The 24351-nt window shown below is 67.3% G+C and overlaps 1 protein-coding gene across 1 annotated transcript; it reads right to left on the reverse strand.

Moving 5' to 3' along the window:
• Positions 1 to 2620: 2620 nt before the first annotated feature.
• On the reverse strand, positions 2621 to 23121 carry EFNA3 (ephrin A3). Its single transcript, XM_039512896.1, has 5 exons — positions 22911 to 23121; positions 5000 to 5289; positions 4426 to 4491; positions 4145 to 4222; positions 2621 to 3686 (listed from the first exon to the last, which is right to left on the reverse strand). Exons 1-5 carry the CDS (start codon positions 23024 to 23026, stop codon positions 3565 to 3567), a joined length of 672 nt encoding a protein of 223 aa, XP_039368830.1. The 5' UTR covers positions 23027 to 23121; the 3' UTR covers positions 2621 to 3564.
• Positions 23122 to 24351: the final 1230 nt, after the last annotated feature.

Consider the following 24351-nt stretch of genomic DNA (forward strand, 5'->3'; position numbering starts at 1 on the left):
GGTGCTGTAGGGGGCAGGGCAGGAGCACTGACTGGGGGGAGCTCCCAGCTACGCCAGTGCCAGCCTCTCCCAGCAGGGGGCATTGTGGGGTTGGGGGGCAGGAGCGCAGACTGGGGGAGCTCCCGGCTTCGCCAGCCCCGGCCTCTCCCAGCAGGGGGTGCTGTAGGGGGCAGGGCAGGAGCACTGGCGGGGCTCACACATTGGGGTTGGATTGACCTTCCCAACAGAGGCTTTTGCAAACTAGGGAATCTGTTTCCTGCCCCCCCCATTCCCCCAGGAGCCGCTGTCCCTCAAATGCCCTGGCCCTGCACAGGGGAGGGTGTCAGAGCTGTGGGGCTGGCCAAGGCAGCTGTCTGGGAGGCCCTAGAGCTGCAGGTGGGAATGGGGGCCTGCACGGGGGGGTCCAGGCCCCCTCCAGGCCTCACCTGCATTCAAGGGAGGATTTTAAACAGGTTGAACCAAGCCAGTGCCAAGCCCCAGAGGGAACCATCTGGGGCAGCAGGGCCCCGGGGCCGTAGGGCCTGGCCCAATCCCCTTCCCGCCCAAGCCGCTCTGAAGGGGAGGTGTGGTGCCAGCCCCCCCCCCACACACACACTGGCAGGGCGAAGAGGGAGTTGGGTTGCAAACTACAAACCCAGATCCACTCCCTGCGCCCCCACCCCCATCCCCAAAGTAGGGAGCCCCGGCCAGGTTGAGTGACTTACTCGTAGGTCCCCTGACAGCAGGGGGCGCTGTGCTAGCAGGAAAGTGGGGGAAAGCTGGGGGCGGGGGGGGGGGGAATACTGCTGCCCAGAGGGCAGGGAGGAGCAGGATCCCCCCGCAGCTTGACAGACCTGCCCAGACAGGGAGAGTGGCCAGCGCGGCGGTGGCTGGCTGAGGAGTTGGGGATTCCCCATGGGACCCAGCCAGGGGTGCCAGGGACAGCGGACATGCAGCTGTGAGTCAGCCCCCGGGCACCTCTGCCACAGGCACCTCTGCCACGGGCACTGCCAGCACCCGGGCCCCAAGCACAGCAGGAAGAGCCACCTGGTGCATTCCCTCAACCCCAGCTGGGCTGAGCCACTTACCCAGCACCCCCTGCTGCCAGCTCTTACACCGAGGGGACATCTCCCACCTCTGCCAGGCCTGGGGTCACTGGAGGGGGCTGGGGAGGGAGAGCAGTGGTCCTGTGCAGGGACACGCAATCACACACATGCTCGTCTGCGTGACAACATATATGCTCATGCGCAGAGACAGACGAGTCCCATACACAGACATACCCAGGCGGGGATGCTGAGAGCCACTGATATGATGGGAACCACTTCAAGCCAGGGGTGCAGCCCCCCAGTTCCAGCACCTACGTACCCGGGGCTAACCAGGGCTCCTGCCCACACTCTGCTCCGCCCCCTGTGTTTGCCGTGGGACTCCGCTGCCCCCTTGCCCCTGCAGGGGGCGGGTCCCAGGCTGGCGTTGCGCCTCTCCTCCCACCAGCTCGAGGGGGGAGCAACACGCCACCCAGGTGGGGCCCTGCCTTGGCCCCAGCTCCCCCGACTCTGCCGTTATCAGCCAGCCCCACGCACACCTGCATGGCACCCGGCCTGGCACCAGCCACACGGGTAAGGGCGCCCTGCCCCCGGGGACTGAGTGCCAGAGGCCAGTCCCACCTAGGCTGCTGTGCCCTGGGACCAGCCAGCACCCCTGCCACACATCAGGATCTGGGGCAACGAGGATGAAGCAAGGGCCCAATGGAGGTGCCAGGGGTCACCTTCCCAGCCCCCACCCAATGCCTCCCCACCTCACTCCCCCCTTGCAGTGCTGGAGCCCCATTACCGGGGGGGGCCAGCCCCACCTTCCCTGCCCCCCCAGCGTTACCTGAGGCTGGTGCTCCCCTGCTGGGCTCTGGGCCGGGAATCGCCAGGTCCCTGGTGACAGGAGACCCTGGGTGCTTGTTTAGGTGTCCTGCCCCAAGCCCACTCTCCCCATGAGCCAGCCCCGCCCCGACCTGACCCACAGGAGTCCAGGGCAGCCCCCACTCCTGCCTCCTCCAGGCCTGGAGACACCAGGGAGGAGCCAAGAGGGTCAGGGAGCTGGAGCTGGAGCAGGCCCCCTCCTGCCCCCCAAGGAGCAGAGCAGGTACCGGGGCGGCTGAGTCACCTCCCGCTGCCAGCCAGCCCCAGGCACCTGGCGCTGAGCGCAGGGGCATGAATGGCCCCTTTGTGCACGGACAAAGCAAGTGGGCAGCCCTTGGAGCTGCTGTTTGCACAGGGAGGGGCCTGCCCTGGACTGAACCTGCTCCCCCTGGCGGGGGCCAGGGAACACGGCCAGCAAAACCCCCCAGAGGGCCGAGGGGGGGGCAATAGCACCTCCTGGACCCATTCAGACTTCAGGGCATCCAGACCCTGGGGTGCCAGGGGCCAGACCCAGCGCTGAGCCCCACGCAAGCTGGGCAGGCCTGGCAGAGGCACTGGGGTGGCTGTCGCACACAAGTGCACCAGGGGAGCTGTAACGGTGGGAGGGCCCATCCGGGAAGGGGGTGCGGGCCTGCTTTGGTTCCAGGAAGCTGGCAGTGCTTGTCAAAGGCCTCTGCCAGCTGCGCCCGAGGGCCCTGGACCCTGTGGCCACAATCCAGGCAGCCCAGGGGTTGTTTTTTTAATCCTTTTATTTTTTATAGACTAAGAGCAGAATATGAAAATCACCAGCCAAAGCACTTGAAAAAAGGGCGAGTTGCTTTTTTGTCCCCCAAAAAGTGTCTGTGCGTTTGCATAGGTTGGGTCTTCACAGAAGACGAGGAGAATCCAACACTTTCCGACTATGTACAGGTCGGTCCGGGGCCCGCGCTGCTGCCTACGGGCCTGACAGACAGACAGATCTAGCTCGATAGCCACTCTCTGTACAGGATGTATAGATCTCTACATAGGTATGTACAGCCCCCAGGCCTGGGGAGCCCTGCCCCCCACAGCCCGCGCACTGGGGCTGGCGCTGCTCGTCCATTGCAGGCTACATGGACCCGGCCAAGCGTCTGGAGGGAGCCCGCAGCCGGGGTATCCCAAACCACGGCCAGGGCCGGCTGGCACCACAGAGCCCCCGGCCCAGCCACGTGGCGCCACCAGGCGATGGGACGGATACAGACGCCCTGTGCATTTGCCATGGGGGCAGGAGGCTGCCAGGACGCGGTGGGGGCTGTGACAGAGGTTCGCCACGCAGGATGCCCCACTCCCAGAAGGGCTGAGTCGAGTCCCCACAGGAGCCAGTCGCTGGAGTCCGGGGGCAGATCCTGTGCTCAGGTGGATGAGGGGGCAGGACAAACTCCCTCCTTGTCCTCACGCAGCAGCTCCCAGGCCAGTCTACATCCCTCTGGCGCCCTGCCGCACCCCCCCACAGTGGGGGGGCTCAATTGGGTCTCTGGCTGCAGCAGCACAGAGAGCAGGGCCTCGCGGTTCCGTGTCAGGGCGGTGGGGACCCGGCTTCCCCGGCTTGCCCCCTTCTGTCTTTTCCAAACAGCTGCTGACGAAGTCCCAGCGCCGGGGGCGGGGGCAGCTGCTATGCGGAGCCGCGCCCAGGCCCCCCCGGCCGGCCGACACCAGGCTAGGAGGCCAAGAGGGACATTAGGAAAAATGCAGCGGCCACGGCCAGTGGCAAGTGTTCCCGCTTGGGGCTGGTGCCGCTGATGCTTTTCTCCAGCTTGGGGTTCTCGGGGTTAAAGTTATCTGTGGAGAGAGAGTGAGTGAGTGAACCCGGCTGGCAGGATGCAGAGCCGAGCTCCCAGCGTGGACGAGTTCCCACCGGGCCCGGGACCCTGCAAGGGAGTTCAGGGGCATTTGTGCTGCTCAGACATGGTGGGTGGGTGTGTCTGTGTGTGTGGGGGGGGGCAGGCAGAGGATGGGGGTATCTTCTGGCCATTCCAACCCTGGCCTCTCCCAGCAGGGGGCGCTGTGGGGTGCAAGATGGAGCACAGGTGAGGGGGCAGTTCCCGGCTAGTCCAACCCCGGCCTCTCCCAGCAGGGGGCGCTGTGGGGTGCAAGATGGAGCACAGGTGGGGGGGCAGTTCCCGGCTAGTCCAACCCCGGCCTCTCCCAGCAGGGGGCGCTGTGGGGGTGGGGTGGGAGTGCTGGCTGTGGGGGGCACTGCCCCATGCTGTACTGCTGCGCTGGTGCCCTGCACTCACCCAAGTCCTCAATCTTCACCTCGGGCCCCATGGTGAACTGCGGGAGGGTGGGCACCGACTTCTCCCCGGAGTGCGAGGCTGCAGGCAGGAGAGAAGAGTCACAGCCCAGGGGACACCCCGAGAGCTTTCAGGGCCAGCCCCCTGCACTAACGAGCCAGGGGAGCCGCTGCCCCTGGGGCCGCCCTCACTCCCGATACCCCCTCCCGGACACAGACACGCTGCCCCTTCACCTGTCCCAGCCCCCCGGGCACCTGCACACACACGTGCAAGGCTGTACTCACTGGAGATGCAGCACACAAACACCTTCATCTTTAGACAGGCCCGGCGGTGATTGTGCGTCGGGGTTGCTGCAAGAGAATGAGGGAGCCCTGAGATCACACCTGCCCCCACGCCCCCCTCAGCCAGGACAGGGGGCTGCTGCCCCTAGGGGGAGCCCGGCATGGCTTTAGGGAGGCTGCTGGGGTGCCATGGGGCCACACCGCAGCTGCGGATTTGCCCCCCCCCCGCAGGACCTGCCCCCCCCAGGATCCTGCCCCATCTCTCACCCCCTGGCGCCCCAGGGCTGCAGGCCGAGGCTGGGATGGGAGCACTGAATAAAATGCAGAACCCGTTGCTTTGCAGAGGCAGCTCCGGTCTTACAGCTGCCCCGGGCTTGGCGCACAAGCCTGGCAGAGCTGAGCAAGGGGCATCTCTGCCCAGGGGATGGGGCTTCCCAGCCAACCCCCCTTCCCCGTGCAATGCCCCAGGCTGCTCCCTGCACCCCCTCCCCATCAGACCCCCTCTTGGCCCCACTACCCCCCAGCTGGCTTCCCTGCCCCCCAGCACCCCCTGCTTGCCCCCCCGGCCCCCACATACAGATGTAGTAGTACTCGTGGCCGGCGTGGAACTCGTAGCCCAGCGAGAAGGCGCTGTACCGCTGGAACTTCTCCGAGAACTTGATGGGGCTGTGGGGCGCGTGGGGCCGGTTGCACTCCCAACGCTTGAAGCCCTGGCTGGCGTTGCAGGTACGGTAGCCCTCTGCGTTCACCATGTAGAGCACGTACTGCTCCATCCTGTGCGCGGGCACCGAGTCGTTGTAGTGCGGGCAGTAGATGTCCAGGTAGTCGTTGACGTTCACCTGCACCGTGTAGCCCTCCCGGTGCAGGCTGGGGGGAGAGCGAGTGTCAGGGGGCAGGCAGGACCCACCCAGGGCCCCCACCCTGCCATGCTACCCCCCACCCCCCACCCGCAGGGAAGGGATTCACACCCACATCCCTGTGCCCAGCCACCAGCCTCTACAAACCACCCCCTCCCAGACAGACCTCAGACACAGGGCAGGGACCAGCTGGGAACTGCAGCTGCCCAGGCTCCTGGCTTTGTACAAGGCCCCAGGGGTTTCTCCCAGGCCAGGGCTTCACCCTTTCCCCTGTCAGGGCCTGGGCAAAGGGCAGGGTGGAGAAGGGGGGGGGCCTGCTGGGGGCCATTTTCCCAGCTGCCACTAGAGGCAGCACCGATCCTCACATTCATGGAGTTGGGACCTCCCCCCCCCCGTCCCCGGGGGCTCAGACACCTGCCTGCCCCTCCAGACACCAGGCACTGACTCACAATCAGCATCAAAACCACCACGATCCATCCAAGCAGTGACTCGGAAGAGGGGCTGCGGGTCCGAATTGAGGGGCGCAAGCAGAGCTGTCAGGGGGAGCAGGGGCCTGGGGGTCAGAATCGAGGGGCACCTCCCTGCCCCCCTGCATCATCTGAAGACAAGGTCTCGGTACGGCTCTCCCTGCACTAAAGCAGCTGCCAGGCAGCTCCCCCAGGCGAATCCACACACAGCCCCCCCCCCCCCCCGCCGCCCCCAGACCTACAGGGGCTGCCTCCGTGGTGCCCACACTGCGGTAATGGGGTCTCAGTGGGAGGCTGCACCACAGGTCACAGAGCGACGCTGGGCACCGGTGCCAGAACTGATCCCCTCCCCCAATGCCGTGACCCCCCAGACCCCCCAGTCCTTAGCACAGACCCTCCCAGCAGCCACCTCCACCAGCCGGGGCTCTGGCTATTCCCCCCCCCCACACACACACACAGACACACACAGCGACCGAGGGAACCAGGCGACAGCAGCTCGGACCCAGCCTCTCCCAGGGGGCGGCGCTGGTGTGGGGAGGGGATGGGGGCTCCTGTCCAGTCCACATCTGGCCTCTGCCATCAACACTGCCACCGGCCCAAGGTCTGGTGTGGGCCGGAGCCCCCCAAGCTCTCGCTGTGTGTGGGGCAGGGCCCAGAGCCGGCAACAGCCCCGTGCGGCCTGCCCCAGTCAGAGGCCACGCAGCGGGGGCGGGAAGAAGCTGGCAGTGGGCTGCCCCGGGCACCAGCAGTGACCCAGCCGCGAACGGGTGCGGTGGGTGGGCATTTGCCACAGGGCAGAGCAATGGGCCACTCCTGCCAACCCCACGGCTGCACAGAGCTCCCCCTCCCCCCGAAGCTCACAACCCCACACCAGCAGCCTCCCTCCCCCACAGCTCCTTCCTCAATAGCACCCCCCACTGAGCATCCACCCACCCCTCGCCCAGGTCCCCTCTAGTTCTCGGACACAGGCTGCCACCTGCAGGCCCCCGGGTCACAGCAACCCCCCCCCCCGCACTCACTGCACAGGGATGACCCCCCCACCGGGCGGCATGGCCAAGGAGGGAGTCCTGGCACCCCAGTGGTGCAGGCTGGGGGGAGCAATGGCACCTTCGAACTATGAGCTGATAGAGAGGGTGAGATGGGAGCCCCACCCCCACGCCGCTGGCCCATCCAGCTCCAGCTCACAGCATCTCCCAGTGACCCCCAGCGGGCCCCACTGCCCCCAGCCCTGCGCCTGCCCCCTCCATTTACCCCAGAGCCCAGTCTATGGATGCCAGAGTAATTACACCCTCTGTTCCAGCCCCACAGTATGCGGGGTGTCCGTTGGGCCGTGCTAACTGCTGTAGCCAGGAGACAGGCCTGGGGGGGGCCTTGCATCACTGCCGAACAGAATCAAATGCAAATGTTATGTGGACATAACAAAGGGATGTTAGCCCAACGGGCTGCACCCCGGAGCTCTCCTGCCCCCCCCAGGGAGCTGGCGAGGAGTGGGGGGCAGCCCCGGCTGCCAGCCCCCGCTCTGGAGCGCAGCGCTGCACGGAGGAGGGGGGGTTCCCAGCCCTGCCACACGCCGTGGCTCAGAGAAAGGATTTTTCACCCTGTTCCAGCTAATCCCGTTACTGCGTTAATCCCGTAAAGGGTGGCCCTGCGGGAGCCTCATTTACATCGATTACGGCAGCAATCCCCTCAGATCCACTCAGGAGAGACTCTGACGCTCCTAATCCGGCCCGGCCTGTGATAATCCTCCCAGCCGACACGCTGACCCGCCGCTCCTGCGCTCCGCTGGGAGCAGGCAACGCGGAGTGCCGGCTCCGCACGCGGACCGGAGCCACGGCTCTAGGCCCAGGCCACGAGCCCGCCCGCTGCTCCCAGCGCTGGGCTGAGCGGGGGCCAGACGGGTGGATCCCCGGAGTCCCGGCAGGAGCCTGGGAGCTCGGCCCATGGGGCCTAGGGCTGGTCCATTTACACCATGGCCCGACCGCCCTGGGGCCATCGGGGGACCCTGGACCGTTTGCTGCTGGCCCCCACCCGCTCAATCCCTTCCCCTGTGTCCCAGCTGCACCCAAGGCCCAGACAGAGCCGGGCCGTGCAATGGAACTTCAAATCCACCCTCCCGGCACCACATCTCTCTGACAGGCATTGACCCCCCAACACCTGGCAATCTGCTCCTCCAGGCTGGCGCATGCCTGGGCACCACCCAGCCCAGCTGAGAGTAGGGCCTGCCAGAAATGGGGCAAGAAGGTTAGAGAGGACTGAGTCCGCAAAGCCCTGCTCCAGGGCTTGGATCGCTGGCCAGGCTTCCTGGCCAGGCTAGGAGATGCTGGCACAACCCCCACGCACTCCCCTTCGCGTCCCGCCCTGGCCATGCCCCCTGGTACTGCCAGAATTGTGTCTTATCCCAGCCGGCCCCCTCCTAGCTTGCAGGGACTCTGACCATCGGCCCAAGCCAGCGTCTAGCTCAGCGCAGCTCCTGCGTTCTTCATCTCCCTGGTGCGGGATCCCTCCAGCCCCGGCTCGTATCACAGCACCTCCCACTCTGTCTCCGTCACCCTGCTAGCGAGGTGGCCGGAAAGGAACAGGAATATTCTAGGCAGTGCTGGGCACAAGCCAGGGTGTGTCTGGCTGGCCAGCGTCTGGCCGTGTGGCATGTGCAGAGCAGGGAAAGCAGGGGGCCAGGCTAACTTTTCCTGGGGGTGCTGCCAGGTGGGGTGTGGGAGGGGCAGGTCAAAGCCCTACCCTGGGTTCACCCACTGCGTCCCCCCTCCATTCCCTGCTCCTGCTGCTCCCCGGGCGCGCTGAGCAGAGAGGAGAGGGACACCAGAGCTGTCAATCTGTCTATGCTCAGGTCCCTGCAAGCCTCCCCCTCCACCCTCCTGCTTCCCCCTGGGAGCCGTAATGCATCCCCCTCGGGGCCATGGCTCCCCATTCCCCAACCTCCAGCTCTGCTCCGCCCTGCCAGGGGGACGGGGGTGCACGGCTTTGCTCAGCCTGGGCAGCCAAAGCATCAGACGTCCAGCCCCTCCCGCAGCCCAGGCCGGCCATCTGGAGGCGCCGAGCCCAGCAGCACCCAGGGCTTCTAGGCTTGAACCAGCCCCTGTGCCCCACTGGGGGATGGAGAGAACCCTCCACACAGCTCAGCCAGCGACAGGGACATGGACACTGGCCCTGGGAGCTGAAACAAAGGAGGCCGAACCTCCATACCCCATGCCCAGCTGGCACAGGGGCAGCGGCTCCCAAACACCCCTCGTGCTCTTTCCTCTGCCCTCCCCCAGCAGACCTCTGGCAGAACCGCCCTGACCCCCCTGGATCCCAGGGCGAATGGAGCCAAGCTGCCGTGTTTCTCCCAGTAACCCGCCCTGCTGCCCTCGCCGGTGCTTGCTGGCCCTGTACCACGGTGCCAGGGTCTGGCGCTCTGCAACGGATGTCAGGGCAGGGCCCCGCCTCGTACCACCGGCTCCCCCCCTCCCAGGAAAACCCAGGCCAAGCCCGCCTGGAGCCCAGAAGGCACGTCCCATCACAGAACGATGCGTCAAGATTGGAAAAGGTGCAGAGAAGGGCCACAAAACCCATCAGGGGGATAGAACGGGTTAGGGTTAGGGCAGAGATTAACTCTGGGACTGTTCAGGCTGGAAAAGAGCCGACTCAGGGGGATATGACAGAGGGCTGTAAATCACCACTGGTGTGGGGAAAGCAAAGAGGGAAGCGTTATCTACCCCTTCACATAACACAAGAACCGGGGGCCACCCAATGAAATTAACAGGCAGCAGGTTTAAAACACAAGGAAGTACATCACGCAACACACCTGTGGAACTCATTGCCAGGGGATGTTGTTCAGGCCTAAAGTACAACTGGGTTCAGAAAAGACTGGACACGTTCCTGGAGGACAGGTCCATCAATGGTCGTTAGCCAGGACGGTCAGGGATGCACCCCCAACTTGTCCCTCAACTTGACTGCCTGGGACTGGACGACAGGGGGTGGATCACTGGATAACGCCCTGCTCTGTTCATTCCCTGGGAACCATCTGGCACCGGCCGGTGTCACAGACAGAAGCCTGGGTTAGCTGGACCCAGGATGGCCGTTCTTACCTCCCTGAGCCCGTGAAGGGAGTGAGGAAGAGAGTCTCTCTGAGCAGCAATGCCAAGTGCCAAACGGATGGCTCCGTGCCCTGTACTCCCTGCCCGTCTCTGCCTCCCCGAGCGCAGCGTGCTGGATTCTATGGAGCGGCCTAGCCAGGAGCTGGGACATGAGACCCCGAGATAGGCACCAGGCTGGATCCCCTCCCTGACCCTGGATCTCATGTGGGCCCCAAGCCACTACTGATGCAAGGGGGCAGATGGTGAACACTCCCCCAGCACAGGAGGCGTTAGGAGAACCCAGGAGTCCTGTGTGCTCAGCAGCAAGCCATGGCCTGTGGAAGACAGATTCATGCCGACATCGCTGGACGGGTGCCCTGCCCCAGACACACCGGAGCTCCAGGGAGACACAGTGACCCAGTTTTCCCCCCTCCAACTTCCCAAGCAACCGCCGCCCAATCATCGATCACCCATCTCTCCTAGCACCCATGGCAGTGCCTGGTTACCCTGGGTGCTCCCCTCCGGGGCTCAGGCAGACTCCCCCACCCCCACAGATGAGGGCACAGAGGCAGGCAGCGGTTATCGGGGAGGGGGCCAGCAGGCATTGGGGGGACCGGCGGGGCTTCGGCTCACCCTGTGCGACCCCATCCGGCCCAGTGGCAGGGTAGTCCCTAGTGAAGCAACAGGGACCGGCTGGGCAGCAGGAGCAGGGCCTGGCCCTGTGAATGCCACACGGTGCGGAGACCCCACAGCCTCACCCGCGCGCTGCCCCTGCAGCTCCGCCAGTCCCCACTGAACAAGGGCCCGAAGCCAGGCCTGGCACTGATGGGTAATTCCTCCCCCAGCGCCAGCGAGGTGACGCTCCAGCGTGGAGCCAGAGACCTTTCATGTGCTGCCTTTGATGTAGTGTGAAACGAGAAAAAGGCTCGTTATTAAAGAAACAGCCCCGAGCCCTGAGAGAAACGTGTAATTAACTCTGCGTGGGACCCGGGGCAGCAGGCAGGAGCGCGCCAGCCCAACTGACCAGCTGAGGGTCCAGCTGGATCAGCCCCCTGGGCTGACACCACCCGGCTCACGGAGCCCCAATCCCCCACCATCTCCCCTGCAGGTTTCACTGCACAACTTGGCTGGTGGCCCCCAGAGCCCCTGCCCGGGCCCAGCCACGGAACAAGCCCCCAGGGCCCCACAGCCCAGGACGGAGCCACCGAGGGCAAGAACAACAGCCTCCATCTGCTCCAGGCCCTGCTTGGGCTGCCCCAGGGAGGACAGCAGCCCAGCCTGCCCTGCTCTGCCCTAGAGCTGGGCCCGATCCCCAGGAGAGCGCCCCTCCCCCAGGGGCCCATTAGAGCCAGCTCCTGATAAACAGCCTTGTTAAGGAGCCCCTCTGCCAGCCCTGCAGGGAGGCCACGGTCCCTGGAGGGGGAGGGGGCATTTCCCAAGTGTCATCTGCCTCCAGCTAACGCTGCTGGAGCAACAGGCTGGTGGGGCTGGTGTCCCACTGGTGCACTGGGGGTGAGGCCGGGCGGCTTCCAAGGGCCCTGGCACAGCCCGTGGGCAAGCCCCTCGCAGGGCTGGGGAGAATCCGCAGGCATTCAATGGGGCAGCAAGGGTGAGAGCTCCTGTACACGATGGAGGCACTGGGAGCTCCCCCTGCTCCCCACAGCGCCCCCTGCTGGGAGTGGCTGGAGCAGCTGGGATCTCCCCCTGCAGCCAGCACTTCCCCCCTGCCCCCTACAGCACCTCCTGCTGGGAGTGGCTGGGGCAGCCGGGATCTCCCCCTGCAGCCAGCACTTCCCCCCTGCCCCCTACAGCACCTCCTGCTGGGAGTGGCTGGGGCAGCCGGGATCTCCCCCTGCAGCCAGCACTTCCCCCCTGCCCCCTACAGCGCCCCCTGCTGGGAGTGGCTGGAGCAGCTGGGATCTCCCCCTGCAGCCAGCACTCACCCCTCCCCCCCGCTCCCCACAGCGCCCCCTGCTGGGAGTGGCTGGGGCAGCTGGGATCTCCCCCTGCAGCCAGCACTTCCCCCCTGCCCCCTACAGCACCTCCTGCTGGGAGTGGCTGGGGCAGCCGGGATCTCCCCCTGCAGCCAGCACTTCCCCCCTGCCCCCTACAGCACCTCCTGCTGGGAGTGGCTGGGATCTCCCCCTGCAGCCAGCACTCACCCCTCCCCCCCGCTCCCCACAGCGCCCCCTGCTGGGAGTGGCTAGGGCTGAGCTAGCCAGGATCTCCCCCTACTGCCAGCACCCCCCCCCGCCCCCCACAGTGCCCCCTGCTGGGAGTGGCTGGGGCTGCGCTAGCCAGCATCCCCTCCTGCAGCCAGGGGTCCTGCCCCATGTGCTAGTCAGTCTTTTGGCCGAGTGGCTCACACTAAGCTCCCCGCCAGCACCCGGCCCGGGCAAGCTCATCAGCCGACCAGCGGCCCACATTCGGCGATGCAGCCTGGGCACGTCGCACAGACGCTGAGAAGAAGCTGCTGCTGCCCCAGCCCCCATCTGCCCCCATTAACCCGGCAGCCCCAGCAGGGCTCCGCACCCAGCAGCCGACTCCACAGCCCTATGTCCCTGGAATCACAGGTCCCACCGGGGACTCTCCCCACTCCCTCCCGCACGGGTCCATCGCCCTGAGCCCCAGCAAGCGAGTGGGCAGGAATCCGGAATGAACAGGCCACTTCCCACCATGGTTCACAGCTCCCTACTTGCCCTCCCGGCTTTGCACCCACAGCACGACCGGGGAGCGCCTGGGACAGACAGACACACTCAGCAAGAGCCCGGCAAAGCCCTGGCAGCCGACAGCACACGGGCCCGGGGTGCCCCAATCCGAGAAGGCACCATCCACAAGCTCCGCTTTCAGCCCCATCCTGATCCAGCTCCTGGCGGGGAAGGGGTGCCCCGGCCCCTTCCCACACAGGACCCCCCCACCCTGCGGGCAGGCAGCCCCAGACGCTGCACAAACCGCGGCTGCTGTTCCAGGGCCTGCCCCCCAGGCCATGATCGACCTTGGCCGACAGTCTCCAGGACGCCCCGGCTGCAGGCAGCGCGTGGGCTCTGCCAGCTCCAGATCGTGGCTCCCGAAGGGTTAAGCGCAGGAGCGGAATGGGCTGCATCACTTCTGCACGGCTGCGTTTCTGGAACAGAGCTTTGCAAGGCAGCGGCACCTTCCGTCATCCTGGGCAGATAGACTCCCCCGGTGGACCCTCCCGAGCACCGCCTGGGCCCGGCACCGGCAGGACACTGGCTACCTGGCAAGCCCAGCCTGGCGGCTGCTCTGCTCCCATCTGTGCAATAAATGCGGGCTGATGACTACGCGCTGGCGAACGCATGGTGCAGTGCAGCGCTCCCAGCAGCCGGGCCACCCCGCCGGGCCAGCACCATGCACCAGGGGCGGCTACTCTCTGAAGCCAAGCAGCAGTGGCACAGCCGGAGGGGGCCTGGGCGGCACAGAGAGCCAGGAGACCCCGGGCAGCCCCCTCCCGCAGGGCCCAGCTCAGGCCCCTCGGAGACACCAGGCGACCCCTCCCCAGCCAGCCAGCCCCTTTGTCTGGCTCCGGAAGCTGGGCCCTGTCGGTGCAGCCAGGGCTCAGCGATTGGCTGGGGAACAAAAAAGTGCCACTGATTTACGTGCCCCTTTCAGCCATGTCCTGCGGCAGCCAGAGGCAAAGCCGCATCGACTGGCGGGGCCAGGTGAAGCCAGCAGCACAGACCCGCTGCCAGACAGACACCCAGCACCAGGGAGTACCGCCCAGACAGTCGCCAGCAGCGCCCCCCTTGCCGAGGGCACAGCCCCCCCAGCCACCCACCCAGGGGCAGACAGCCACACGCGCGCGCACGGTGCTCCAGACACGCTGTGCATGCAACACGCGTTGTCACCGCAGAGCCGTGCACACGCAGAGCCCCCCACGAGCACACGGACATGCTCCTGGCCCGTCTGCAAGTCACACACAGTACGCAGCACCAACACACACCGCGCATGCACCGTGAACAGCCACGCCAGGGGCCTCTCCCCCCACATCCCAGGCTTCCCTGACACTTGGTGGAGGGGCTGGGTGCGAAGAGAGTGGCACCACCCACCCACAGTGCCTGGGCTCAGCTCCCCAGAGCCCACCGGCTCCCCCAGCTCCCTGCACCTCCACCCCCGCGGCCCCTCAATCCTTTTAATCTCTGGTAAAGCCCAAACCTTCCTGGCTTCGCTAACAAGATCAATGAGCTTTTTAATTGGGTTTTAATTAAACGATCAATCCACAAGCAGCGACTCAATTACTGGCCAGGACAGGAGCAAGTGGATTCACTCCGGCACCACACACCCCCTTGCAACCTACCCCTTGCCCCTGGCACCCTGGCACCACTCGCCCACTGGCAACCTGCCCCTTGTCCATGGCACCTGGCACCACATGCCCCCTCGTAACCTGCCCCTTGTCCATGGCACCCTGGCACCGCATGCCCCCTCGTAACCTGCCCCTGCCCATGGCACCATGTGCCCCCTTTGCAACCCACCCCATGCCCATGGGCTCCTGCACCATGTGCCCCCTTTGCAACCCGCCCCATGCCTACAGCACCCTGGCACTGCAGGCCCCCTAGCAACCTGCCCCATGCCCATGGGCTCCTGCACCATGTGCCCCCTTTGCAATCTGTCTCCATGGCACCCTGGCACCATGAGCCCCATGCTTATGGCACCCTGGCACTGTGCACCCCCTCACAGCCTGCCCCATGCCCACTACACCCTGCCACTGCTCACACGAGGCAAGGACGTCCCTCCCCACCAGCTGCACGGGCCCCTCCCTGCCAGCCCCAAGCATAGGCTGCCCCCAACCCCAGGGGTCATCAACCTGCAGCCTGCCCTGGCCTGGGACCCCACCCCCTGCCATGCAGCAGCACCCTCATCCCCCCACCAAGCCCTGCAAACACGCCGTGACTCACTGGGCACTTTCGGTGAACACCCTTAACCCCACGGGCACCAGCTCCTCCCACAGCCTGGCACCCAGCACACCCCACTCCCGCCTGCCAGGCCCCTGGATCCGGCCACGGGAGGGAGCACTCAGGCTGCTGCAGGAAGGGCTCTGTGCCCCACAGGGATGTCAGCACTCGGTGGCTCAGAGCTGCCCACCTGGTTCAGTCCCCTCCGAGCTGTGGGAGCCCAGGGAGGGAAGGAGCCTGGCTCCATGTTGGAGCTGCCCTGAGTCAAGGACCGAGCCACACCCACCGTGCGTGGGATCCCAGGGATGGGCTGCGTGGCCAGGCCGGGCGAGGTAATTACAGGCTGTAAAGTGGAAAACATCACCCTCCCCTGCCTGGGGCTGCACAGCAGCACCCCACAGCCCCCCCCCACTGGAGCGCCCCCCATAGCCAGCACCCCACAGCCCCCCCTGCTGGAGCGCCCCCCATAGCCCTCCCCTGCCCACTGGAGCGCCCCCCACAGCCTCCCGCCCCCGCTGGAGCGGGCCCCCTCGCCCTCACCTGCCCTGCGGGAGCACGACCCACCGCCCCCTCCCCGCTGGAGCGTGCCCCATAGCCCTCGCCTGCCCTGCTGGAGCGCCCCCCACAGCCTCCCGCCCCCGCTGGAGCGTGCCCCATAGCCCTTGCCTGCCCTGCTGGGCACGACCCACAGCCCCCTCCCCGCTGGAGCGCCCCTAGCCCTCCCCTGCCCTGCTGGGCACGACCCGCAGCCAGTGCCCCACAGCCCTTCCCTCCCCACTGGAACGCCCCATAGCCCTCCCCTGCCCACTGGAGCGTGCCCCACAGCCAGTGCCCCACAGCCCTTCCCTCCCCCGCTGGAGCACGACCCCCTTGCTGGAGCGCCCCTAGCCCTCCCTGCCCTGCTGGAGCACGACCCGCAGCCCTTCCCTCCCACGCTGGAGCACAACCCGCAGCCAGTGCCCCACAGCCCTCCCCTGCCCCGCTGGAGCGTGCCCCACAGCCCTTCCCTCCCCCGCTGGAGCATGACCCACAGTCAGTGCCCCACCGCCCTTCCCGCCCCCACTGGAACGCCCCCCAAAGCCCTCCCCTGCCCACTGGAGCGTGCCCCACAGCCAGTGCCCCACAGCCCTTCCCTCCCACGCTGGAGCACGACCCACAGCCAGTGCCCCACAGCCCTTCCCTGCCCCGCGGGAGCACGACCCGCAGCCAGTGCCCCACAGCCCTCCACTGCCCCGCTGGAGCGTGCCCCACAGCCCTTCCCTCCCCCGCTGGAGCACGACCCGCAGCCAGTGCCCCACAGCCCTTCCCTCCCCCACTGGAGCATGACCCACAGGACCCACTGCTGGGAACATCCACCCCACAGCCAGGAGACTGCTCCCCAGCAGGCCCTCGCCTCACAGCTGCCCCCACAGCCAGCACCCCCACCCAACTCCCCACAATGCCCCCCACTGGGAAAGGCCAACCCTGGAGTAGCCAGGAGCTCCCCACACAGCCGTCCCCACCCTCCCTCGGTGCTGCACAGGGCAATGATCTGTGGGGCTGGGCCTGGAGTACAGGGCAGACTGGTGCCCAGGAAGGGGCAGAGGGTCTCTCACTCCAGCCAGGGGGTGTGACAGCCCCCTGGCACCCCTAGTTCCCCGCTAGGACCCCAGGGGACACTGCGATGCAGGGCACACAGCCAGCCACTGTGCCGATAACCCTGGCTGCCTGCCTGCCTGCGCTGCGCCCCCCACTGGGAAGGGATCCGCTTTTTGGCCTTTCCCTGGCTCCGGAGCCAGCCCTCCACTGCTGGGCAGTCTCCAGGCTGTCTGCTGGGGCCTCGCACCCGAGCCTCCGCCTGCTTTGCGCCTCCCTTGGACCCAGACCCCACGCCCCTCTCCAAGCTGGGGACAGAACCCAGGAGTCCTGGCCGGTCTGACCCATGAGCTCCACTGCCAATTAGAGGAGCCCCCTTGCCCCCCAGTGGGCACAGCGCTGCCAGGAGGCCAGTGGAGAGAGCAGCCCCCTCCCGCCCCCAGCGCAGGGAGAGGCGGCTGCTCTCTGGGTCTCCCTCGTTCGCTCCCGCTGCCTTCAGCCCAGAACCAGCCAGAGACAAGCTGCCTTGAACGGCTGCTGGGGGGCTGCACACGAGGCCCAAGCCATCCCCCGCCCTGGGGGGCGCCACGACCAGGCTCCCGCTCAGCTCAAGCCACGACACACTTGGATGCCCAGGGTCACTGGGCTCCCCCCATCCCTCTCCCTGCGTCTGCCCCCCAAGCCCTGCACCTGTCCTTGTCCCGCCCCCCGGCACAGCGCAGCTGGATTCCCCCCCACCCCACTCTCACGCTGGGCCTCAGGGTGGTGGGATCGACACTCGCCACACAGGGCGAGCTGCCGGCCTCCCCCCACGCGCCCCCGGCACACAGGGCGTCTGCCCAGAGCCCCATGCAGACGTGGTGGGGAGGGGTCGCTGCAGGGGTACGAACGGCCCAGACTGACAGACACGGGCAGGAGGGGCTGCTTTGCTGTCCAGGGGCTCCACACAGCTGGTTGGGGGGGGGGCAGCTCCAGGGACCCTGCCGCACAGGGAGATGGGACAGTCCCTGGCTGCACCAGGCCTCCCCGAGTGGCCCCTCCCCCCCAGACAGCTCCCCAGGGGGGCGAAATGATGGAGATATTGGAGGGGTGCAGACACCCCGAGCCCTGCCTGTGGGGCGGATGCAGCCACATCTGGCAGCCCAGACGAGAAGATCAAAGCCTGGCTCTGGGGCTGGCCCAGCCCTGCTCTCAGGAGCCCTGGAGCAAAGGGGCCCCCAGTCCCGCACAGCACCCGCTCCAGGACACTGCCTTGGCCGCAGGCTGCCCGTGCCCCCACAGCAACCCCCCCAAGCAAGCATGGGGCAGGGGTGTGTCCCAATGGCTGCTGGGGCAGGAGCCAGGGGACGTTAGGCAGGAACTCAGCTGACCCAGATGCTCAGGACATGCCATGTACTCCGAGCTAGGGCAGCCCCCCAGCCTGCTGGGGCAGTGCCCCCCTCCCCCTTCTCCTGGCAGCACGGCTTGTCCCCTTCCCAGAACCCCACAGGCCCGCCCCCAATGGCTACCTTTGCCCCATTGCCCTGCCTCTGACAGCACCACACCCCGCTCCCACACACACCTGTACGCAACAGACCCGCGGCACCCTGCGGCCGGGAGGGGGAGGCAGACAGACGGGCCCAGTGGCCTGGGGCCCCCCAACAAGAAAACGGGACACGTTCAGGCCAGGGGTGGGGGGGTGAGAGCAGCCTGCAGATCCGGGACGGGCTGTTACAACGCCAGGGAGGTGCAGGGCAGGCATCAGGCGCGAAGGCGAATTACGCTCTGGAGCAGGGAGGCCAGGGGACTCCCCCCGCCCCCTCCCCCCAGACAAAGCCCTGCCAGGGATGCTCCAGGTTTCTCTGGCCCTGCTCAGCACCGGGGCTGCACTCGATGGCCACTTGGGCAAGAGACTATGTGCCAGAGCCCGCCTCCTCCCATCCCAACCCCTGGGAACCCACTCACCCAGCTCAGCCCCCGCCCACAGCACTGGGGTTCCCGCCCCCTGGCCCAGCTCCCCAGTGGCTGGAATCCCCCCACTCCAGTATGTGTCTAGCATGGGCTGCCCCCCTCGGCGGGCTGGGGCTCAGCTCCTTTAGCCCCCAGGGGCTCCCACTGCGCTCTCCAGTTCATCCAGCTCCATCTGGTGCCAGTCGCTCACCCGGGGCCTTGGGGGGGGGTCTGCTCCTTGCACTGGGACTGAGCCCCCCACGGTCGGGCCACTCACAGGGTTCAGCTGCATTTACCCCCCACCTGGCCCTGGCCACTGCCCCTGGGAGCATACACCTGCCTCGGCCAGAGACGGAGCCCCCAGGCAGCCGCACCCCTCTCCCCACGTACACCCTGCCCCCGGCAGAGCCGGGTCCAACCCAGCCACTGCACGACGCGCAGCTCTTCCCCCACTGCTCTGCACCAGGGACCCCAGAAACGCTGCAAAAGGAGAAGCCATCAGGAGCCAACTCCACCCCCCATGAGGGGTTCAACCCCCAGCAGAGTCAACAGGGCAGGAACCTGCATGATGGCCGGGGGGGGGTGGGGGTGCAGCCCATATCCCCCCTCCCCCGCGAGGCCGCCCCTCAGCTTCCAGGCTCGTTCTGCGCTGCAGTCACAGCCACGCCAGCCCCGCACAGGCCTCTGCCCGGGGAGGGTCTGGACAGACAAGCCAAACCCACCTGCCCAGGCAGGGAGCGGACAGGCACCAGCCGGGGCAATGCAGGCAGAGAGCCCAAATGCCCAGCCCCACGCAGAGAACATGACAAAACGTGCTGCGCCCCCCTCCCCCAATTCCTGGGCACAGGCGGCAGAGGCTGGGGTCTGCCATCCCAGCGCCCCTCAGCCCCCTCGTGGGGTCCCAGCATCATTCGTTACGGCTCTGGGGCGGCTGGAGGGAGGTGCAGTGAGGAGTTACCCCCGGTGGGCAGCCCCAGAGGAGGGACCGGGCAGAGCACAAAGCGCCTGCCCGGGAGCCGAGAGCTTGGCCACTCCTGGGCCTGGACAAGGGCGATTGGTTCCGCTCAGAGTGGGCGTGGTCAGGGCCCGAAGGGAGCGGCTGATGCCCGGGGGGCCCGTGATGCTGGTGGGGATTGGGCCAAGGCAGGGCATTGGATGCTGGAGCTGATACCCCCTCATGCCCCTGTGGAGGGAGACACACCAGCCTGGGGGGGCAGGGGGAGGAGTGGAGGGAGTAACCCCCCACCCCCCAAGGGGACACACACACACAGCTGCTGCTAGCCTGGAGCCCCAGGGCCTCAGGATGGGGCGAGTGCTGGATTCGGGGAGTCTCACCCCCTCGGCAATCCAGGACGCAGGAGCCGCGCCAGTCCTGGCACACCAGGACCAAGGGGCTGGAAGGCTGCAGCTGGCACTCTCCCCTGGAAGGAGGGGCGCGCAGGCCCCCAAGGAGCTGATCCCACTGGGGGTGTCAGGATTTGTGCCCCGCAGCCCAGGGAGCCAAACGCCCCCCGTCATTTCTCTCTAATCCGGATGCTTTGCCGCACGGTTGTAACCGAGTCCAACCTGCCGCACTGCCTGGCCATAAATATCAGCGCTTCAGCGCGCCCAGGAACGGGACTGCCGCAGCCACCCCTGCCTGGGAGCCAGCTCTTGTCGTGCCCCACGCTGGGCCCTATGGGGTGCAAGCATTGAGAGAGGGGCTGACCGGCTCACTTTGGGGTTCCTCCCTCCCCTCTCCTCTGGGGCTCCCAGCGCTGGCTCTCCTGGAAGGCATTTTATCACCAAGATGAACAGCCCAGATCCCTCCAGCCCGGGTGGCTCACGGGTGGGGAGAACCCTGCGGGCATAGCCCCACCGAGGATGCACCAGGCTGAGCCTGTCACACCAGTGCTGACAAGGGAACTTCCAGGGACACCGGGCGGGCAGAGCTGGGAAATCTGGTGCTGGGTGCCCTGGGCCCTGGCAGGAGCCCTGGGGCTGGGTCACCGGGGCCTGGCTAAGGCAGGGGCGAGCGGGAAGGTCCCTCTGAAAGGCGCCCGTGCCGAGGGGAGCCAGCCACTTCGCCATTGTGCTGCTCCTCGGCTCCGCACGTCTCACACACACGCGCAATTTATGGGGCCTGCGCTTCCGCCTCACGACACAATCTGAATGGGCAGGGAAGGCGCTACCCGGGGAACGCTCCCTCCTCGGACAAAGAGACACGGAGAGCGGGGGAGTGCCAGACAGATGGGGGGGCACCCCCCCGAACCGGCACAGCAGAAAGAGGGACTTGGAGCCCTCCCCCGTTCATTATTGATTCCCCCTGCAAACGGAACCGGGTGGCGCAGGCTGCGTTTCGCTAAGAGCCAGTGTCCCGTTCCTCCCCCCAGTGCAGGGCGAGGTGGCTGTGTTTGTGCCCCTCCCTTCCCCAGGCCTGGCTGGTGGGACACCCCCATATACCCAGCCATCCTGTGCCCATTTCACACCCCCGGCAAAGCCCACGCTGGGCTGCCCATCCCTGCACCACTGCGGCCAGGACTAGCCACTGCTTCTACCCTGGCAGTGCGGTGACCTGGGCTTTCCCGGCTGCAACCCGCCAGCTGCCCCCAGCCCCGACCGACAGGGAGTGAACAACGCGGGGGGGTTGCTTTGCTCCCGGCCATCGATCGATCGGCTGGGCTCCCTGCAGCTCTGCTCACAGCAGCTCCGAACACGCCAGCAATCGTTAGATCTTCGCTTACAAATCCTATTGACTGGTCTGAAGCGCTGGCTTTGTGACCCCTCCAGCCGCCTGCGCCCCGCCCCACAGAGCCGCAGGACAGGGCAGCTGGGCCCCAGGAGTCCAGAGCCTAAAGTGACCCGTGCAGGGCAGAGGGAGGCAGCAGCTGAGAGTGGGGGTGGCCCCCCAGCCTGCTCAGGCCCCATTCTATCAGCCTGTATCTGTGGACAGCTCACTCCCAGGGTCTCGCCTGCGTCGCCTCGCCTATGCTGCCGGGGCGCCCCATGGGGGCCAGGACCCCTCCAATGCCCTGCCCGGCCTGCAGGGCAAACAGCCAGCGGGCACCCCAACCCCTTTCCCTGCCAGCCTCCCCTGCTGCCTGCAACCAGTGGGTGTCGCCCCCGTGCCCGCCCCAGACAGTCAGGGAGCGAGACGCCGTCTGTCTGTGCGCACCGGGGGGCAGACGGCCGGACACACGGGCCCAGTGGCTCCCCCAGGCAGGCGTGGGCTGGCGCGTGGCTTTGACTCACCCGGCTCCTGCGGGATCCATGCACCCAGCCTCCCGGGGCATGTTCAGACAGAACCATCCACCCTACGTGGGACTCAGTGACAGCCCAGCCCAGGGGACCTCCACGCCCTGGGCTCTCTCCCAGCGCAACTCCCCCCCCCAGCCCAGGGGATCCCCCCCCGCCCTGGGCTCTCCCCCAGCGCACCCCCAGCCCAGGACCCCGCCCTGGGCTCTCCCCCAGCGCAACCCCCCCAGCCCAGGGGACACCCGCCCTGGGCTCTCTCCCAGCGCAACCCCCCCCAGCCCAGGGGATCCCCGCCCTGGGCTCTCTCCCAGCGCAACCCCAGCCCAGGGGACCCCCGCCCTGGGCTCTCCCCAGCGCACCCCCACCCCAGGGGACACCCCCCCGCGCCCTGGGCTCTCTCCCAGCGCAACCCCCCCAGCCCAGGGGACACCCCCCCACACCCTGGGCTCTCCCCCAGCGCAACCCCCCCCGCCCAGGGGACACCCCCCCGCGCCCTGGGCTCTCCCCCAGCGCACCCCCCAGCCCAGGGGATCCCCCCGCCCTGGGCTCTCTCCCAGCCCCCCCAGACCAGGGGAACGGCTCGGGACAGGTCCACCCAGCAGGGCCGGAGCCAGCGAGTCCAGCCCCAGCTCACCCCTGGGAAGCGAGGCCGTTTGGTGACCGCCCCCCCATGAGACCCAGACACCGCCCAGGCGACAGACCCTGTGGATGCTCGGGGCCCTCTGGCACCAGCTCCCCAGGCACCTTCCGCTTGCAATAAACACCCCCCACAGCCTGCGCAGCGGAGAACAGGCAGCGGCTAAACCCACGGGCGCCGCCGGGGCCCCTCCACCCGCCCGTGGGGGGCGCCCCAGACCAGCCCCAGCTCCCCACGGCCCTGCCCGGATAGTCCAGCCCCTGCAAAGGGCAGAACGCCGCGGCCCGGCGGGGTGGGGGGGGGCACGTGCCACAGCCTCGGAGGGGGCTTGTGCACCGCTCGCCCCGGCGCTGAACGCGCCATGCACCGTGCCCGGCGCTGCAGGGCCGCCCCCTGCCTCTCCGCGCACAGCCCCCGGCCCCCCGTCCTGACCCGGCCCCTCGCGCCCCCACCACCCCGGGCTGCGGCCCCTTCACGGCGGGAGGGGGGGCAGGGCAGGGGCCAGCCAGGGGCAGGGGGCGGCCCGGGACCTCCCGAGACTCCCCCCGGCCCGCACGGAGGAGCCGCTTCCTCCAAGACCGACGCGGCCCCCCCGCCCCACAACACACACCCTGCTGCCCGCTCCACGGGTGGGGGTCCTGGAGCCCCCCCAGGCGCGCCCAATCGCCGCTCCCCAGATGCGTGCGCCCCTCTCCTCCAGCCCCCTAGTGCATGGACCCCCCCCCTTCGGTGTGCATCCCGGCCCCCCAGCAACGTCCTCCTTCGTGCGCCCCCCGTGCGCCCCCAGCCCGGGCCCCGGGACTCACTGCGGGTTGGAGCTGTTCCAGTGCACCGCGTGCCGGTTGCAGACGGTCCCCGCCGGCCCCTGGCTGAGGAGCAGCAGCGGGAGCAGAGGCAGGAGCGCGGCCAGCCGAGCAGCCATCCTGCCCTGCAGCGGCACTAAATCCCCGCGTCCTCGGCGGAGCCCAGCGCGACCCGATGAATGGAACCGAGCCGGAGCCGCGAGCTCCCGAGCCCAGCGCCGAGCTCCGCCCCCTGCGCGCTCCCGGGCCCGCCCCTTCCCTGCGCGCTCCCGGCGCGTTCACAGGCCGGGGGGGCCCGCGCGCGCTGCTCTGTGCCCAGAGAGGGGTGCCTTGTTCACGCAATTCTTCCCTTCCCCCCAGCCCAGGGGGCGCACCTTGGGGTGGAGCCCCGAGGGCCGGGCTCAGCTTCCCCTCTGTGCCAGGGGGCCATGACCCGATGCTGGGCATGCTGACCCCCCTCCTGGCCCCACACCCCAAGCTCCCTCTGAGCCCCCCGCTCTGGGCCCTGGCGGAGAGCAGCTGATGGCCTGAGCACAAGCCTGGGAGCCAGGGCCCCCTTCCCTGCTGTGCCTCGGGCGAGTCATGCCTCAGTTTCCCCATCTGTAAAACAGGGACGGTCTCTGTTTAGCAGCAGGTCACAAGGATGCTCCTTTCCCCACATCCCAGTGCGGCTCCCACAGGCGCTTTCCCCTGCAGGACAGGAGAGAGAGAGAGGCATTTGTTTGTCGTCACACATTTCCCTCCTGGCCGGGTTTGTGCCTGATTCCACAACTGCTTCGTTTGCGACACTTTATTATTAATTGTCTGTCGTGCAGCACCTCTGAGGCTCCGTCGTGCTGGGCGCTGCAGGCAGAGGGGAACCAGCCACTGCCCCTGAAAGCTCAGCTCACCCTCCACCTAGACAGACAGACTGCAGGGTAGCGGCCCAGAGGGGGAGATGATTTCCTGGTCACCCAGCCCGTCAGTGGCAGAACCAGAACCCAGGTGTCCTGAGTCCCAGACCAATTCCCTGCCCACTGGCTCAGGCCACCTCTTTCCCCTACTCCCTTGTCACAGGCTGCGAATCCCGGCTTCAAAAACTGAAATCAAGGGAATAAACCACTTTGCTGCTGAAGGATCTAAGCCCTGTGTGGCCGTGGGCAGCTCTGGCCAGTGAGCCCCAGGAGCGGTGGCTCCCTGGAATGCCAGGCACTGGAACAGGGAGAACTAAATTTCAGCACTTTACTCCTCCACTGCCTGGTTATGACACCTCCTTACAACAGGAAGGCTTTCTGGACCTGGGCCAGTGCTGGATTGGCAACTGACATGGCACAACCCTGGGGAGTGGCTGGCAGCTGAGGAGGCCGATGTGCTTTCCCAGCACCTCAAGGTGTGCTGGGCCTCTTCTGGGGGGAGGGAGGCTGCCCCACATTCATAGAATCTCAGGGTTGGAAGGGACCTGAGG

The sequence above is a fragment of the Mauremys reevesii genome, linkage group 24, assembly GCF_016161935.1.
Source record: "Mauremys reevesii isolate NIE-2019 linkage group 24, ASM1616193v1, whole genome shotgun sequence".
NCBI lineage: Eukaryota > Metazoa > Chordata > Testudines > Geoemydidae > Mauremys > Mauremys reevesii.

Bases quoted from the DNA above. Each gene is read 5' to 3' on its own strand.
- EFNA3 (XM_039512896.1), bottom strand. From the start codon at position 23,026: ATGGCTGCTCGGCTGGCCGCGCTCCTGCCTCTGCTCCCGCTGCTGCTC. The intron at 5,290-22,910 runs GTGAGTCCCGGG...CTCTCCCCCCAG, and splicing joins TGGAACAGCTCCAACCCGCA to CCTGCACCGGGAGGGCTACA. The intron at 4,223-4,425 runs GTGAGTACAGCC...TCCTGCCTGCAG, and splicing joins GTTTGTGTGCTGCATCTCCA to CCTCGCACTCCGGGGAGAAG.